The sequence below is a fragment of the Hylobates moloch genome, unplaced genomic scaffold (assembly GCF_009828535.3).
Source record: "Hylobates moloch isolate HMO894 unplaced genomic scaffold, HMol_V3 SCAFFOLD_15, whole genome shotgun sequence".
NCBI classification, from domain to species: Eukaryota; Metazoa; Chordata; class Mammalia; order Primates; family Hylobatidae; genus Hylobates; species Hylobates moloch.
The window spans coordinates 30,623,648-30,642,895 of NW_026652290.1; the positions used below are offsets into that span (position 1 = coordinate 30,623,648).

At 39.1% G+C, this 19,248-nt stretch overlaps 1 protein-coding gene across 2 annotated transcripts in view; it reads left to right on the plus strand.

Annotated features, from left to right (window-relative positions):
• Positions 1 to 19,248, plus strand: part of ACOXL (acyl-CoA oxidase like) — a 362,177-nt gene that overhangs the window by 222,386 nt on the left and 120,543 nt on the right. For both annotated transcript variants that reach the window (XM_058428613.1, XM_032177651.2), the window contains 2 exons: positions 861 to 970; positions 9,608 to 9,719. In XM_058428613.1, the coding sequence (XP_058284596.1) occupies positions 861 to 970; positions 9,608 to 9,719 (222 nt within the window). The remainder of the gene's footprint in view (positions 1 to 860; positions 971 to 9,607; positions 9,720 to 19,248) is intronic.

The following is a 19,248-nucleotide window of genomic DNA, read 5'->3' on the forward strand; positions in this document are numbered from 1 at the left end:
ATATAAAAACATGCATGCATATAAAGCAAAGAAGAAATATTCTTAAACTGATAGTTGAAAGAGAATGAATCGCTATCTATTGATTTCTAACAAACCACCCCAATACTTAGTGCTCTGAGACAACAATTTGTTAGCTCATGATCCTGTAGGTCAGCAGTTTGGGCTAAGCTCACACGACGTGGTTTTTCTGCTGCTCTGCTGGTCTTCCCTGGGCTCACTCATGCTGTGGTAGCAGCATGTCGGGGCTGAGTGGGGGCACGCTGGCCCAAGGTGGCCTCATTCACATGTCTAGTGGTTGTTGCTAACCATCAGCTGAGTTTCTGCATCAGGCTAGCCATGGACATCTTCTTTGAACCACCACAGAAGAGCATGCAGTATTTTAGGCCCAAATTATAACTTTAAAGCTGCTGAAGTAGAAGATAGAGATTGAAGTAGAGGATAGAGATTGTTTTATTTGTGCATTTCAATACTGTTCCCCAAAGGTCTAATTGACCAGAGAATGTCAGGGGTGAAAAAGAGAACGGACCAGCCATCTGGTCCATGGAAGGCAAGCAGGTTTTACTAAAGTGTCAGCTAAAACAGTTGGTCCCAGGACCAGTGTTAGAGACTGATACAGGCAAGAAGGGAGAGCAAGCAGTAAGTAGTTAGTGAAGTTGGCCACAGGGGAGGATGGGGGATGGTGTGATAAATGCCCCACATTTGCCTTGGGGAAATAGAGGCCCTTGTAAGAATCAGGTCTTGTGTTTGATTCCTTCCAAGGAGTTTGCTAAGTGACAAATAGATCTTATTGGGTTGCAGTATTAAAGATACTGTCATTTTTTACCCTGCTGAGACTGATCAGTGATAAACTCTTTGCACAGGTTGTGGGGTGGGAACTGCTGGCCCAATACACCAAACAGTATGAAGAAAAACCACTCTTTGGCCTGCTACAAAACTGGGCTGAATCTGTGAGGGACAAGCTGAGAACCAGGTACGTGTTACTCAGGCCATCATCATCATCTGCCTTCAGTGGGTTATCATGAAGCCTGAGTTCATACAGCCTTGGCATAACTCACTCTTGCTTGAAATTTTTAATATTTGCTATATGCAAGAAATCTGTGAATATGTAAAATTAATGCTCATACACTCACTACCAACTTAAAAACTAAAACATTGCTCATTCTGTTCTTTCTCCATGAGTTCCTTCTTTATTTCATGTTCACTGTTCCAAGCAGTTTACAGGTTTTAATCCCAAAAACCCCATGAGGTAAGTTCTTATTTCCATTTCACAGATGAGGAAACTGAGGCACAGAGGTTAAGTACCTTGCTCAAGATTACATGGCTAGTGAGTGGCAGAGGTGAGATTTGAACCCAGACAGTCTGGCTTCAACATCCATGCTTTTGGTTGTTTGTATTGATCTTTCAGGATTGTCTGTTAGCTTTATAAGTAAAGCATAATATATGTAGCATTTTGTAACTTTGTTTTCACTCAGTATTTTGTTTCTTAGAATCATTCAAATTGTTAAGTATAGGTGCAGAACTCCTCTTCACAATATTCTGTAATATTCCATCCTGTGTATATGCCACACTGTACTTACCCATTCTAATCTCTGATATCTTGGACATTTGGGTTGTGTATGGTTTTTTGATATTTTGCATGATGCTGTTGTGAAAAACCCTGTACATGTTTTCTGGGGGATGTGCACAAGAGTTTTTATAGGGCTTTCAAACTTAGTTGACATTACTTAGAATAAGAAATACACTTTAAATCACCATGGACACCCATATATCCATAGGACCTCCACTTCAGACGCAACTGAAGCAAACAGTTCATGGAGCAGTGGCTACCTCCCTATTTATTACTGATGATGCTCTCTGACATTTTTAAATTTTATTTTTAAAGAATACTGATCTTAGCAGAATATTGATTTCAGCCAGACATGGTGGCTCACGCCTGTGATCCTAGCACTTTGGGAGGCCAGGACAGAAGAATTGCTCAAGCTCAGGAGTTTGAGACCAGCCTGGGCAATATGGTGAGACCTCTGTCTCTACAAAAATAATACAAAAATTAGCCAGGCATGGTGGCACATGACTGTGGTCCCAGCTGCTTGGGAGGCTGAGGCAGGAGGATCGCTTGAGCCTGGGAGGCAGAGGTTGCAGTCAGCTGAGATCATGCCACTGCATTCCAACCTGGGCAACAGAGTGAGACTCTGCTTAAAAAAAATACTGACCCCAACCCTTAAACTGATTTTATGACCTTTTAGTTATTTGCAATCTGTTGTTTGAAAAACACTCCCCTTCGGTATCTATTACCTAGGAATGGAATTGCTGTGCTATGGAGTAATGTTCAACTTTACTAGATAGAGACAAATTATTTTTCAAGGTAGTTGTATAAATTTACACCCCCATTTGTAGCATGTATCTTGTGGGGCCTTATTCTGTTCTCACCAACACTTGGTACTATCAGACTTCTTAATTTTTGTCAATACACTATAAGAAATGATCTCTCACCCTGACTTTAAACTGAATTTTCTCGATTACTATTAAGGATAAGCATGATTTCACATGTCTGTTTGCCATTTGTATTTCTTCCTATGTGAAATGCCTGTTCATGTTTTTTGCCTATTTTTATTGTGTGTGTGTGTGTGTGTGTGTGTCTTGTTCTTATTGATTTTTAAGGGCTCTTTATCCTTTGTTGTTATAAATGCTATCATTATCTTTTCTATGTTTGTGGCTTGTCTTACATTTTCTTTATCATATCTTTTGATTGAGATAAATTCATTAATTATAGTCGAACTTACCAATGTTTTATATCCAACACTTTTGCTGCATCATCTATTCTGAGGTCATGAAATCTATATCTTTGAAAGTTTGAAAGTCTCACCTTTTACATTTAATTATTGAATCCATACACATTTTTGTGTATGGTTTGAGGAAGGGATCTAATTTTATTTTTCTCCTTTGGGGACAGTCAGTTGTTCCGGCACCATTTACTGAATTGGATATTCTTTCCTAGTAACCTGCAAGTTCTCTTTGGCATTTATTAAATCTCCATCTATTTGAGAATTTGTCTTGGGGCTATTTTGTTCCTAGTCTCTTTGTATATTTTTGATCCAACCATACACTGTTATAATTATTCTGGCTTTGTAATAAAATATTACTATAGTATTATATTATATTATTATATCAGAAATGTCATTCAGAATTGGGTTGGCTGTTCAGGATCTTTGGCCATTTCATGTAAGTTTTGTAATCAGTTTGTGAAGTTTCTTAGAAATAAAACAAAGGATGAACATTGTAGGATTGTACTTACGTGACATACCTAGAGAAGTCAAATTTGTAGAGACAGAAAGTAGACTATTGGTTCCCAGGGGCTAAGAAGAGGAGAGAATGGGTAGTTATTGTTTCATAGGTACAGAGTTTCAGTTTGGGAAGATGAAAACGTTGTGGAGATGAATAGTGGTAATGGTTGTACAACAGTGTGAACGTACTTAATACCACTGAGCTGTACACTTACAAATAGTTAAAATGGGCTGGGCGCAGTGGCTCATGCATGTATCAGCACTTTGGGAGGCTGAGACGGGTGGATCACCTGAGGTCAGGAGTTTGAGACCAGCCTGGGCAACATGGTGAAACCCCGTCTCTACTAAAAACCTAAAATTAGCCGGGCGTGGTGGTGCATGCCTGTAATCCCAGCTACTTGGGAGGCTGAGGCAGGAGAATTGCTTGAACCCGGGAAGCGGAGGTTGCAGTGAGCCGAGATTGCGCCATTGCACTCCAGGCTGGGCAACAAGAGTGAAACTTCGTCTCAAAAAAATAAATAAATAAAGTTAAAATGGTAAATGTTTTGTTATTTGTATTTTACCACAGGCCTGCAAACCTGCTGAAAGTTTCTTTGAAAATATATTAAATCTATAGATTTGCAGGAAATTGACATATTTATAAAGCAGGTCTTCCTCTCAAAGATTTTCATCTTCAAAGTGTCCTTCAGGGTTGTATAATTTTTTCCATACATAGTATATCCTTTCATAGATTTATTACTAGTTACTTTATAATTTTGTTGTTAAAAGAATATTTTTAAATTATGATTTTTATAGTTAATGATTTATTATACATGCACATGGCTTTTGTTTATAAATCAGACTGTAAAGAAATTTCTTTTAAATGTGTCTGTAGATTCTTTGGAGGTTTTTTCCGTAGATACTAATTTGCAAATTATAAATTTTTATTTCTTCCTTTCCAACTGTTATTTATTTTATTCTTTTCATGTCTCACAGCAAGAGCTAGGACCACCAACACAGTTTGAATAGAAGCCATCTTACAAGGTGTTCTTTTGTCTTATTGCTGATTTTATTTATTATGTTAGAGGCAGGATCTTATGCTGTCTTCCAGGCTGGAGTGCTGAAGTTTTTGATAGACACACTTTACTTCCTAAAGAAGCTTATACATTTTAAATGTATTTTTGTCATTACCAGATTAATTTTATCAAATGATATTTTTCTGCATCTGTTGAAATGATCATATATTTCTTCTTCATTTTGTTAGTTTGGTGAATAATTTTTGCAGATCATCTAATGTTAAACTACCTTTGCATGCTTAAGAAACACTCAATTTTGTTATGCTGTATTATCATATTTATATTTTCCTGGATTTGGCTTGTTGGTATTTTTTAGGGGGAGGAGATTGTGTATTTATAGTTTTCCATTCTTGTACATGCCTGATTTAGATTTATGTCAAAGTTTTATAGCTCTCATAGAGTTATTTTGGGGGGAGTGTTTTCTTATCTGTGAAAGAATTTGAATAATTCATCAAATTTGAAAATAATCTGGGCTTGGCGAGTAAACTAATTAGCTTAATTGTTTAAAGACTAGGCTTTTCTTTTCATGTCAGTTTAAGTAAATTGCATTTTTCTAGGAATTCATTCTTTGATTTTGATTTTATTGGTGTAAGTTTTTATGTGTACTGTTCTATCATTACCTTTTTAACTTCTGCCAGATCTGTAGTTGTGTCTCATTTGTTATTCTTAAAATGCCATCTTGTGCTTTCTCCTTTCTTTGTTGTTGTTGCTCAGTCTCATCAGATGTTTGACTGGTTTATTGTTATTTTTCAAACAACTGATTTTTCCCTTTTATCCTTTCTGTTATACCTTTGTTTTCTCTTTCATCGATTTATGCTCATGAATGTATTGTCTCCTATATTATACTTTTAGAGAGCTTATTATGCTTTTTTCTTTTGTGTATTTTTAAATTTTTTTTTTTTTGGAATGATATTATTGGTCCCTCAAACCAAAAGTATTGAACTTCTAAGGAAACTATTCATTAGAAAATAGAATCTCACCATCCTGATTAAACACATGGAAAACACAGTAAATGATGGCCTGGGATTCTTTATAGCCATTGGGATGACATGAAATTGAGAAATCTGTAATCTGTCTTTTTTTTTCTTTTTTTATTGCTGCTCAGGACCCTGTTTATTCAAACTGTGGTCCATCTTAAAGCCTGAAAACGTGAGCTCCTACATGTTAGGACTGTTTCACTGGAGTCTTTCTTAGTTTTAATGTCTCCATTTGTCTTCATACTCTAGAGTTAGTGGGTCTTCCTAATATTTCTAGCTCTTGAGTAGGAAGTTTATAGTATGGATAGCTTTTTCCTCCAATGTATCAGTTTGAAAATTGTCCAACATATTAAGGAGTTGAAAGAATAGTACAACTCCCCACCAGAATCAGTTCCATCCTTGCAGGAAACTTGTTCCCCAACTGGCCGCAAATCATCTGCCCTTTCATTTCTTTTTCAGATAGCAGAGCAGGGCTTGTTTCCATCATTTTGGAAGCATGACACGCTCTCACCCATATGCAAATCTATATCCCTAGCACATTTTCCAGCACGGAGTTGAGATGTGCCAAAGGCAATATTCCAAATGTAAATATTTCGAAAGTTCCAGTCCATTTATTTTTGTCTCAGTTATTAACCTCCAAAACAGTATACATCTCTCTCCCACACATCTAGGTTTTACTGATTCAGTCCCTGTGTTTATCTACTTAAATCCCGAAACTTTACTTACTCTGACTTTATATGAAGGAAAGCCTTTGTCATCAACATGTTTTCAGCACTCACTGTGTACCAGGCACTTCTCTAAGCTTTGGTGATCAGCAATTACTAGGAGCTCTGCCTTCATGGAGTCTGCACTCCGAGAGCAGTAGGATGGTAGGCATAGTGACAGCCCTGAGAAAAGTACTCTTGAGCAGGTGGGGACCTGAGGAAAGATGGGCTGAGAACTTCCTGGTACCCTTAAATCTCTCCAGTGGGCACCCATTTGTCCTCACAGTAACTACCCCTCATTTCAGCCTGGGAGGAGTCAGTCATGGTACTGAAAAGCCTCCATGGGACCAGGTAAGGCAGATGGAGCATGGCAGGGAGAGGAGCCCTGGAAGGAAGTGGCTCTGAAAGGGGGTTGTACCTGGCTCTGCAGATAGCCCCATTCAGCTCTGGCTTGTCCCTGCAAGGGCTGTCTCTCTCCCTCCTGCATGGTAGCCTGCCACTGGGGGCCCTCCCACTTTCATCAGCCTGGGGACCTTTAGGAGGTGGTGGTAGATGTCCAGGAAAGTCAAGATTTTGCCTTGCACCCAACATGTTTTTCTACATTATGCTGTAAAATTTACAAATATTCAGCAAAGTTGAAATAATTTTACAGGAAGCATTTATGTGCAAACCATGGAGATTCTATTAACCTATTACTGTACCTGCCATATCACTATCATATCTATGGATCTATGTATGGAACTCACCCATCCATTCACCTTCTCTTTTTGATCCATTTCAAAATAAACTGTAGACATCAGCACATTTCTAAATAATTTAGCATGAGCGTCATTAACTACAGTTACATATTTAGTTATAGTTCTTCTTATGTAGAATTTACATACAATAAAATTCACAAATCTTAAGTGTACCTTCACTGAGTTTTGACAAATGCATACATCTATGTAACCAAACTCATATTAAGAATAGATCATCACTCCAGAAATTTCTTTCATGCCCCTTCTTGGTCAATCTCACTACCCAGATACAGCCACTCTTCTGATATTTTCCCACCACAGATTAGTTTTTCTGTACTAGAACTTCACATAAACAGAACCAGGCAGTATGTACTCTTTTGCAGCTGCCTCGTGAAATTGGCATAATACTTTTTGACATTCACCCATGTTGTTGTGTGTATTAGTTTGTTTCTTTTCATCATTGTAGTATTTTACTTTATGGATATAGTAGAATCATTCTCTTATGGATGAATAGACACCTGGGATGTTTGCCGTTTTTCACTTCTGTGAGTAGAACTGCTATGAGCATTCTTATATAACCTATTTTGTGAACATATGTTTTTATTTCTCTTAGGCAATTAGGAGTGAAACTGCTAGATCATAGGGTATGTGTTCATTTAGTTTTATCAGAAACTGTGACAACATTTTGCAAAGAGATTTCACCATTTTACACTCCCATCAGCAAGCATGAGAGTTCTGGTTTCTCCAGATCCTCGGCAACACTTGATGTCAGTGCACTTAATTATAGTCATTCTGGTGGATGTATAATGCTACCTCACCATGGTCTCCGTTTGCATTTCCCTGATGTCTAATGATACATATTTTAATTTAATTTAAACTTTATTTAAAAATAGAGTCATTTGGATCTTCTTGTAAAATACATAGTTACAAGGAGGTTGCCTTTAGCAATGTTTCTATTTTTAAAGAAAGTCTGCACACTCTATTGCACTGGGCAGGCTCCTAGACCTACATGACATGTGACTCACATGACTCAGCGAGTGGGTGAGATCCCCTTCCTGCAGCACATGCAGTTCACAATCTCAGGTGGACAAACATGTTCTACAGTCTGAATTCCAGGGAAGCTAATTTCCAATACCAGCCCCTGGAATGACTAAAACATACTTTTCAATAATATATGAAAGCTTTTTACATCTTTCATTAAATAGACTGAGGCAGAAACCCAAACTTCTTAAAGCCCAGATTCAGAATAAACATTGACATCGTTTAAATGTCCCGGTAATTGGCATGTAAATACTTTCCTCTTCCCTGTCTAAATGGAGGATGACTATTAATTCAGCACTTGGCATCTCAAAAGCACTGCATCAATTGCTTCTTAACGTTTCTCTCGTGCCTTCTGATTAAGCAAGAACAGCCACTTGGGTTTTTTATTTTTAGTTAATATGAATTTAAGTTATTTGAGTCTTATGATAACTTACTTCCTCAGGAAGTGGGGGAAGGAGAGTGCAAGAGGTGGCTGTGCTATGGGAAATCCTAAGTGTGAATTAACCCTTCCCCTGTTTGTCTAGGTTATCTAAAGGTTCATGGTGGGGCCATAAAATTGGCATGAAATACAGAATTTCATGATGAAAAGCTCACGAGCTTTTAATTGTGAACTTGGTTGTTTTGAGTCTGTGCTTACATCTCTTAACTCCTCTGTGCCTCAGTTTCCTCATTTGCCAAATGGGAAAGATGGGAATTGCTGCCTGCTGAAGAAAGCCACCATCTCTGTAGCACACCCTCCCCTGTGCTTGCGCACAGCCCTCCTACTTCCCTCTGGGGTGCCTCTTGCTTTAAATGCTGATGTTCCCCAACAAAACCTGAGCTTGACTGAGTTCTGCCTGTGTGACCTTGAGCAAGTTACCAAATCTTGCTGAGCCTCAGTTTCCTGAACTCTACATTGGATAATTATAGTATTCTAGAATTATCGAGAAAATTGAGTAATTCACAGCAGATAATGAGCACAATTCCTGATATATAATATATTTAATAAGTATTATTCATTGATAAATATTTTGTAACAGATATATTTGATTATTAATATCCAATTATAATAATTATAATAAATGCCCAGCAGTGGTTATTATTATAAACTCACTTGATAGAGCTGTATAGTGGTTGAGTTATTATTATAAACTCACTTGACAGAATTGTATAATGGGGGCCAGGCACAGTGGCTCATGCCTGTAATCCCAGCACTTTGGGAGGCTGAGGTGGGCAGATCACTTGAGGTCAGCAGTTCAAAACCAGCCTGGCCAATATGGTGAAACCCTGTCTCTACTAAAAATACAAAAATTAGCCAGGCACAGTGGCACATGCCTGTAATCCCCGCTACTCAGGAAGCTGAGGCATGATAATCACTTGAACTCAGGTGGTGGAGGTTGCAGTGAGCCGAGATCTTGCCACTGCACTCCAGCCTGGGAAACAGAGTGAGACTCTGTCTCAAAAAAAAAAAAAAAAAAAAAAAAAAGAATTATATAATGGTTGATTATACTTGACAGAAATTATATTGCTATTAACTAAGAAAGACTATGTAAAATATTGAACACTACTGATAATACCATAGTAAGTGGAAAAATTAGGAAACCAAATCATCTCTATACCACAAGGACAACCACCTAGAATAAACTAGAGCTAAGATTACTGAAAAGAATTATGAATACAGTCAATGAGAGATGGGATGGGGAGATTATGTCTATTGACACCATTTTTCTTTAGAAAAAAATATTTTTAAAAAACAAACCCACTCTATTTCTTTCAAATGAAATTCTTGGTGAGGCCAAAATAATAATGATGGTCACTGTGATTTTCTTTCAGTTTCCTGGCATTTAACATGGACACAGTCGATGATCTCGCCTTTCTGTTCAAAGCAGTGAAATTTCGTGAAAGGGTTCTTCAGCAGGGTTTGGTGGCCAGAATTTATTATAAGGTAAAGATACACTGTGTTATATTTTTCCTTTTGACATGTGTTTAAGGGATATCCTTGCTGGTGAACTATCTGTAGATAGTAGAGGATGAGTCAGCTTAATGACAAGCTCCTGGAAGCGGCTAGAGTTCCTACAGGCCATTTTGCATGACACCGTTGCTTGCTCTAGAGGCCAGGCTGCTTCTGTTTAACCCGCTTTATGTCATCTTGTAGAATTCCACCTGCAGGCATCATGTGGCTGCCATGGGAGTTGATAAGTGGTGTAATTTTCAGCCCTTATCAAAGTTGAAAAATCATTGTTTTATGTGTGTAAAGAGTACATTGTTCTCTAAGACAGGGAGGGGAACTGCCTCAGGCATATGTAAAAATTAACATTGGGTTAGTCTAAGATGCATTCTATCTCCTATTAAAATACCTATGAAGCTCTGCAGAAGCATAAAACTTTGTGTCAGCATTGATAGAAATCTAGAGGAAATTTCCACCAAGTACAGTGCCAGTGGGGTTAGTTTGAGGGATCACTGTCCACCCTAGCAATATCTGTTTCATCTTCTGATCCAGCACAGAATAGCCAATGGAACCCCAGGAGAAGGCTTTACTGCTCCTACTCTATGTCCAGGCCAGGGGCTCAGGGCTGCCATAACCAGAGTCCAGGTTGCTTCTCTCCTTCTGCATGGGAATTAGGTTCCAAGCCAACCAGAATTGGATTCCTGCAATTTTCCCCCTCTAGTTCACCCCTTTTTATATGAATTTCAAGGTCATGTCTCCTAGTACAACACAGCAGGGGTAGAAGGGAAGAGGATGGATGGTACATGGGAATGGGTATTCTCTTAGGAAATGCTTTGGAAACAGAACTGCCCGGAAGCAGAAAGCAGCCAAGATCCACCCTTGTGGAACAAAGCCACACTGGATGAGAACCTGCAGGAAGCCAGGCTAGGAATTGTGTGAATCAATTTCTCCCCCAGTCATAGATCTGAGGTGAGGCTCTGCCAGACCCCACGAACGCATTCAGATGGGTTTAAATCACTCCACATATCCTCCACATATCAAACATGGAGCCAGCCAAAATAAGAGATGGATATATCCAAAAGGAAAAATGCTACAGTTGTGGTGAAGAGCAGAATTAACAAGGGAGAAAATGCAATCTGTAAACTGTTTTCGAAGACTGTAGAAGAAAAGGCTAAAGACAAAACGGTAAGAGAAGAAAACAGAAGCGGAGTGCAATGATAGAAATCTAACCTATGGATAACAAATATTCCTGGAAGTGCTGGGACAAAAGGAGCAGAAATAATAATCATAAACATAGTAGAAAAAGAATTTCCTTCGTTTCCATTATGCTAATGGAAAAAAAGACTTATACTTGGACATAGATGAAAGATCTAGAATAAAGAGAACAGAATGTGAGCAACAAGACAGAAAATAATAGTTTACTCAAAAACAGAAAAAATTAGGCTAGCTGCTATCATTCACTAGCTCTAAATGGAGTAATAAGTACTCCTCTAAAGAGGAAACTTCATGATCTAAGCATACTATTCCAAGCCAAATTTAATCCCTGAGTACAGGCAATGGAAAGATATTTTTAGATATCTAAGAATCAGAAGCAATTTCACTAATATAGCCTTCCTTAAAAAGTTATCTTAAAATTTACTCCATAGGACACAAAAAAGAATCAAAATGAATAACTTTAAAATAAGGAAGTCAAGATATAAAAGGATTGGCGGTCCCTGTGAAGCCAATACTATATGTTTTTAAAAAATAGTCACAAAATTGGCTGGGCGTGGTGGCTCATGCCTGCAATTCTAGCACTTTGGGAGGCCAGGGCAGGCGGATTGCTTGAGCTCAGGAGACCAGCTTGGGCAACATGGCAAAACCCCATCTCTGCAAAAAATACAAAGAAATTAGCCAGGTGTGGCAGCACATTCCTGTAGTACCAGCTACTGAGGAGGCTGAGGCAGGACAATCTCTTGAGCCTGGGAGGCAGTGGTTGCAGTGAGCCAAGATCACACCACTGCACTCCAGCCTGGGCAACAGAGAGAGACCCTGTCTCAAAAAATAATACGGAAGTTAAAAATATTTTTTTTTTTTGGAAAAAAACATGATTTTTAAAAAAACTTGATAAACTGGTTCTGTAATAGTCTATACTATTTTTTAAGATAAGATGAAAGACAAAGTAAAAACATACTGAATTTCTTACATTAATTACAGGGTAAGCAAAAGACCTTGTTTTGTTCTGACTTTAGTAATTAGAGAAACATAGGTTAAAATATATGTTTTATTAAATTGAAAGCTAACATAACTACTGAACACAGAATGCTTGTTTTCCAAATCACTGCAGCAGACAAAGCAGTGAAGATAAACAAGTGGTCGAAAGTTTGTGTAATCAGAGCAAAGCAAAGAACAAATCAGAAAGCATGTTCTTAGGAGACTCAAAGACACTCCGGTGCGGCTCCTTTAAGTGAACCCACACCAAGGCCAGGAGAGCTGTTTAAAAAGTTCCCACTGCGAATTGCTCCTTGGTTTGAGAATTTCTCCAGGATTGCTTCCCTAAATCTGTTTCCCATTAATTGTGATATCCCCTTTGTCTCTTCTAATTTGGCTCAATTCAAGACCCCTCTCTCTGGCCCCAGAAGATTAATGCTTTGATCTTGAACTGAGTTGATCTGGTAATTCCTTGAAAACAACATTTCCATTACAATATGATCCCTTAAGCAGTGGAGAGGCAGCTTTTGATACATTTTCATCCTAGAGAGCCTTAAATCCCTCCAGCTCCCACCTCTGGAAAGTGGGGGATTAGATTTAAAATGGGCTATAATATGAAGTGAAAGAGGTTTCAATCCTCCTAGTAAAAGCACAGACTCTCAGATTAGATTAGATTACACATTGTGTATAGAAACAAATCTAATTATATGCATTGATGTATAACTATACATATCAAAACAAAAAATGATATTTTAAAAGATTTTCAGAAGTAAACAATGAGTAAATGTGTGTTGGGAAACAGCAAGATATTTTCAGATATCTCTCAAAAGGTTGTTATATTAGTTAGCTGGGGCTGCCATGACAAAGTACCACAGACTGAGTGCCTTAAACAACAGAAATTTATTTTCTCACAGTTCTGGGGGCTGAAAGTTCAAGATCAAGGTTCCTGAAGGGTTGGTTTTCTTTGAGCCTCTCTCCTTGGCTTGTAATGGCCGTCCCCCTTGCTACCTCTCATGGCCATCCATCCATGCACCCACACCCCTGGTGTCCTTCTTCTTATAAGAATACTGTCATATTGCATTAGGGCCCCACTCTACAGCTTCATTTTAACTGAATCACCTCTTTCAAGACTCCCATCTCTAAATATGGTCACATCCTGAGGTACTAGGAGTTGGGACATCAATGTTTGAATTTAGAGAGACACAGTCCAGCCACTACCAGTTGGCAATATTAATCTTATCCAAAGCATTAACCAGAAAGGCAAAATGATGACCTCATAACCATGAGCCTGTATGTGCCAAATACATTTTGTCCTCCAAGATGGACCCCCAAGAATCCCACCTCCTGATGGTCACAGCCTTGAGTGTCTTCTCCCATGCTGTACCAGAGTTGGTCTGTGTGACATACAGCAGATATAATGGCATGTTGCTTCCAGATAAAATACGTTATGACTTCCATCTTGGTCACTCTGTTGCACTCTCTCTCTCTATCTGTAATCACTCTGGGCAAAACTATGTCATAAGAATGGCCTATGGGGAGGCCCAGGTGGCAAGGAACTGAAGCTTCCTGCCCACAACCACATGAGTAACCTTGGAAGTGTACCCTGCAGCTCCAGTCACAGTTTCAGAGACTGCAAACATGGGACAGTCAACACTCGCTGCAACCTCATGAGAGTCCCTGACCCGGAACCACACCGTCAAGCAGCTTCTGGATTCCCAGGCTTCAGAAACGGTGTGCATAATGAACACTTGGTGCTGTAATCCACTAGGTTTGGGGCAGGTTGTTGCACAGCAGCAGATACCTAATCTAGATTTGGGCACCCAAAAGTTGGGTGCTGACATAACAAAAGCCTCAATGGGAGTGTGGCTTTGCACCTGTGCAGTGAGCTTTGAGAAGAATCCTAGCAGAAGCCTAAAATACCTTGATGAAATTATTACCAGAAGCCTTTATGGTCTTAACCTGTGGGTGAGGACTTGTAGGAAAATGAGGTAAAAATTATTGGAAACTGGAGGAGGGGGATCCTTGTTACATAGTAGCATAGCTGTAACAACACTGTTGCCTGAAGTTATGTGGAAAGTAGAAAATGTACCCAATCAATGAAGTGATCTAGCAAAGGAGATGTCCATCCTGCAAGTTGAAGGTGCTGCCTACCTTTTTATTGCAGCTTTTAGTGATGTGCAAGAAGAGAAAGAGAATCTCAAGGAAAGAGCTTTTAATATGCGAGACCTGGCAGTTAATATGGTTTTGAAGATCCCTGAGCTCTTCATATGGTCACTGTGTTCATTTCTTAGGGCTTCTGTGACAAACCACCACAGACTAGGTGGCTTAAAACAACAGAGATTTATTTTCTCACAACTTTGGAGGCCAGAAATCTGAAATCATGGTGGCAGCAGGGCCCTGCCCCCTCTGAGACCCTGGGTAGAATCCTTCCTTGCCATTTCCGGCTTCTGGTTGCTACTGGCAATCCTTGATAGTCCTTCGCTTGCAGCTGCATCTCTACAGGCTCCCCGTCTGTCATCACATGACATACCCATGATATGTCCCCATAAGTCTCTGTTGTCTCTTCTGCTTATCAGGGCACTAGTCATATTGGATCAGGACCCACCCTAATTACCTCATTTTAACTTGATTACCTCTGCAAAGACCCTATTTCCAAATAAGGTCACATTCACAGGTACCAGGGGTTAGTACTTCAACATGTCCTTTTGGAAGACACAGTTTAACCATAGCAGCAGACAGTGCTAGAATTAAAAAATTAAAATGGCTTCAGAGCAAAAGTATAATCCCAGACCCTCCCAGAAATGCATAATCTAAGGATGAAGCCCAGGACTTGTCTGTAAAATTCTTTAAGAACTGAGAAAGATTAAAGGTAAGTCTTGAGTCATGCAGAAGACCTGAGTTTACAAGTATGTCTGTCAGACTCTCAATTACACAATAAAGCTTCTAGGAAGCTTGAGGGCATCCTCTGTCAGCCTTCTCAACACCCCCAAGGGCCTATGTCAAAGAGATTTGTGGGTGTGGCTTTTGTCTAATGGAATAAACCTCCCCAAAGATTCACAGGAAATGCACAAAGTTTCTAAGAGAATTATGTCAGCCAAAGATCTTTCAGCTTGTGCTGAAAGGTACAGAGACAATACAAAATGAATAGAGCCACTAAGCTTCTACAATCAGGGAACAAGTGGAGAAAAACAAAACAAAACAAAACAAAAAACAAAAAAAACCTAGCTACAAACAAGTGCTCCTTTCATTAAAAAGTCAGGATGCCTCAGAGGGAAGAAGCAAGAACCCAGAGGGTGGAGCCAAGGGTCACAGAGAATCAAACCGCCTCGGTGTGCATAGGACTGTGCCCTTATTAAGGAACTTCCAACATTTGCTCAGCTGGATGTCAGAATTTATATGGACCACTGATTCCTACATTATTCCCATTCTCCTCCTTTTGGAGTAAGAGTAGATATGATAGTTATCCTGTCCCGTTCCACCATTATATATTAGAGGACAGATAACTTGTCTGCTTAGTTAACAGCCTTCAAATGGAGAGGATCTATACTTAAGGAATAACACCTGAGGAGCCTTATTTGCACCTAGACTGAATTTAGATGAGGGGATTCTGGACTGTGAGCTGATGCCGTAATGAGGTGAAACTTTTGTGGGCCTTGGAAGCTGTATGTTTTTAGAGGAATGTGAATCATGAAGGATGATTACGATGGGCTCTGATAGCCAAGCTCCAAGACAGTCTTCAATGATCCCTGCCTCCTGTAGTCACACCCTCATAGAGTGCCCACATTATATCATTGAAATTGTATTAGTCTCTATCTCTCTCTCTCTCTCTGGAAGCCATGTCATGAGCAGCCCATGTTGCAAATAACTGAAACTTATGAATGCACTTGGAAGCGTTTCCTGTAGCCCTAACCAAAGCTTCAGAGACTGCAAGCCTGGGACAGACAGCCAACAACTTGACTGTCATCTAATGAGAGAATCTGAGCCAACCATGCAACCGAGATATGCCCAGGTTCCTAACCCTCGTAGACTGTGTGACATGATAATTTTTTTTTGTTTTAAGATGCTGAATTTGGGGATAATTTGTTACATAGCAATAGATAATGAATGTAGCATCCAAAAACAACAACAAAAAAACTGTTCAAAGGTTTTGGCATTGATATACACATTTTTGAAGCAAAATATAAAGAGGAATTACAATATTTTTCAACTAATATTTCCATTTAATAATATAAGGTAGCTATCTTTCTATGTCAATAAAAACCTGATTGCATGAGGTTCTGATGCTTCTGTGTTTTTAGTTATATGGACAATGTCATAATTAATATTCTTAACAGTATGGCTTTCAGACTTTACATACTACAAAATTGTTCTTTATAAATATTGAACTCAATTGTACTTTTCCAGCATGGTGTTAGGGTCCACATTTCTCCACTAACATTTTATTTCTCCAACTTTCTAAGTTTTTACTGTTAGGGTTTAGGAGTCTATCATCTTCTTTTCATATTTTCGTTTTATTTTTTTCCCATTCCCCCTACCCTCCATATTTTTTATTTTATTAATACAGGTTAAATGCTTGGGACAAGAAGTGTTTCCAATTGCAGATTTTTTCTGACTTTGGAATATTTGCATTATACTTGTGAGCATCTCAGATCTGAAAATCTGAAATCCAAAATGCTCTAATGAACATTTTCTTTGAGCATCATGTCAGTGCTCAAAAACTTTTGGATTTTGAAGCATTTCGGATTTCATATTTTTGGATTTAGGATGTTCAATCCGTATTACAAAAATAGGTCCATTGTAAAATATCTATCTTTAATTTTATTTTCAGCATAATATTAGAAGCTCTCTGGTACTTCTTAAATATTCAGAAGTATTTTCTGCTTATAGTTGTTCTCTGTCAGAGACCAAATCATTCATTTTTTCCTGCGTGTATTTTCTGTTTTCAAGAGAAGAAAACATTTACACACACATGAGTATGTCTCCCAAACATAAAATAAACATTAGGCATGTGGGGTGGTGAACAAAATACAAGGGTTTTAGAATCACAGGACTAGGCCAGGCGCAGTGGCTCACACCTGTAATCCCAGCACTTTAGGAGGCTGAGGCGGGTGGATCACGAGGTCAGGAGTTCGAAGCAGCCTGGCCAACGTGGTGAAACCCCATGTCTACTAAAGATTAAAAAAAAAAAATTAGCCAGGCATGGTGGTGTGCACCTGTAATCCCAGCTACTTGGGAGGCTGAGGCAAGAGAATTGCTTGAACCCAGGAGGCGGAAGTTGCAGTGAGCCGAGATCGCACCATTGCACTCCAGCCTGGGCGACAGGGCAAGACTCTGTCTCAAAAAAAAAAAAACAAAGAATCACAGAACTAGCTTTTACCACTTCCGAGCTTCAGTTCTCACATCTATAATTTGGGAAAACAAGAGTAGGTTATGATACAAATTTGTTACAAGGATGTATTAAGATAAAGTATATTTTAAAAATCACTAAAAATTATAAACCTTGCACTCGTGTTAAATATCTTGGTTACCACCATTAATGTAACCATTTTTATGGTTGATTCAAATAAATATTCATTAAGCACAGATAGTTTTCTAGGGCCTAGCAGGGGAAGACCACAAAGATTTTGAAAATATGCTCTTGTCTTAAGATAAGTCCACCTGTGGTTTTAGCCCAAGGCAAAATAAAAGATATGCTAAATTAAGGCAAAACCTACAAACTTAGAGGAAAGAATACGGACCTCTGCATTTTAGTTTGTATTTTTGGCCCAGCTTTTTGCTCAGCTAGCTGTATATTGGCTCATGTCTACCTGCATTAGTTTGGTGTATCTTGACATAAAATGATTCTGTTTAGCAATCTGAACATCTGACCCAAACAGAATCTGGGCAATAGTCTTTGGACAGTGTCCAAGAGAGGGTGATTTCATCTAGAATTCTGAGATCTTCCAAAAATAACCCTGTGATTTAGTTCGGAATCTTTAAATTAAAAAGGCAAAACCACAAGTGGGTTTTTTCAGAACCCTGCTTTTCTTCTCAGCTTTTTAGTAATGGTCTTTAATTTTCTTCAAAAGCACATTTTTACTTTAGAGATGCTTGGCCAACCCTTCTAAGCACATGGGAAGCCCATCTGCCCCTCACCCCGGAGCAAGTGAGAAGGGCTAGCAATTCACAGTCAGAGTAGGAGAGTCGAGAAGGCCACTGAGTTCTCATGAAAGAATAAGCCTTTGCAATCATTTGATAATGCATTCCCCTGCTTGGTGTAGCCAGAATTTCACTTAAAATGGAGCCAGGAAATGCCCTTCCTTCAATGTGTTGGTGGCCATGGAAGGAGTCCAGCCCCCTAGCTTCCCTTGCTTGCCCCACTCTCCAGTTTTCCAAAATCTTGTTGCAAACAACTCGTCATCACAGTTGCTGCATGATTTCGACATCAGTGGGAAGAAAAAATAAACCAATAAACAATGGCTTGTCATCCAGGAACCAATAGGAAAGGGACAAATAGGATGTCCACCAATCAGGGATCTTGATCCAATAGCTTTGGTCAGGTGGTAGCTGCTAGATCTAGAGGAACTTGGAAATGCCATTGATAATGAAACCAGACAGAGAAAATCCATTGCTGGTCGGCTTATAATGCTTGGATACTTTGAGGGTCGGGACAGAGAACGGAGAGTGATAGCAGCCACTCTGTGTTTGTTAGGTTTTTAGAAACCAATACAGTGGCCTGAATGGCAGATGTTTTACAACAATCTCATGGCGTGGAAATACCAATTCTGGTAGGGTCTTTTGTAGTTCTATGATGTAAGTATATGGAGAAAAAGATAGATTCTCAGTAATCAATCTGTTTAGCAGATTCCAGAAATTGGGCAAAGGGAAGGATGAGAATACAGATGGACTTAAAATAGTTCTAATTCTCCAAGGGCTGATTCCTGTTTTATCTCTCATCACATGTGGCATTCTCCCACCACACTAGTGGTGCCCCCCACTTCAGGGTGTATAAGACTCACCTGGGAAAGACTAACTTTCAAAATCTGATACAGGTTACCCTCCATCACACTGCCAGGCTGAGTCCCAAGCAAAAGGCAAGTCTTTTGCAAATGAACATTATTAATGATCCTCAAAATCCAGGGGCAGTAAATTCTTTGGAAACAACTGCTCTAAGTTATTTTTCCTTATTCAGATTTAGAGGTTTGGATGGAGAATTGGTGGAGCCTGGAAATAAGATTATTAGAAACATAACTTTCTAGAGCTTCCTGTATAGAAAAGTGACTGCCGCCCACAGTTTTTATTGTTGTGGTCAGTGTGCAACCTGACTACTCTTGTGTGTGTTTGACTTTAAACCTCT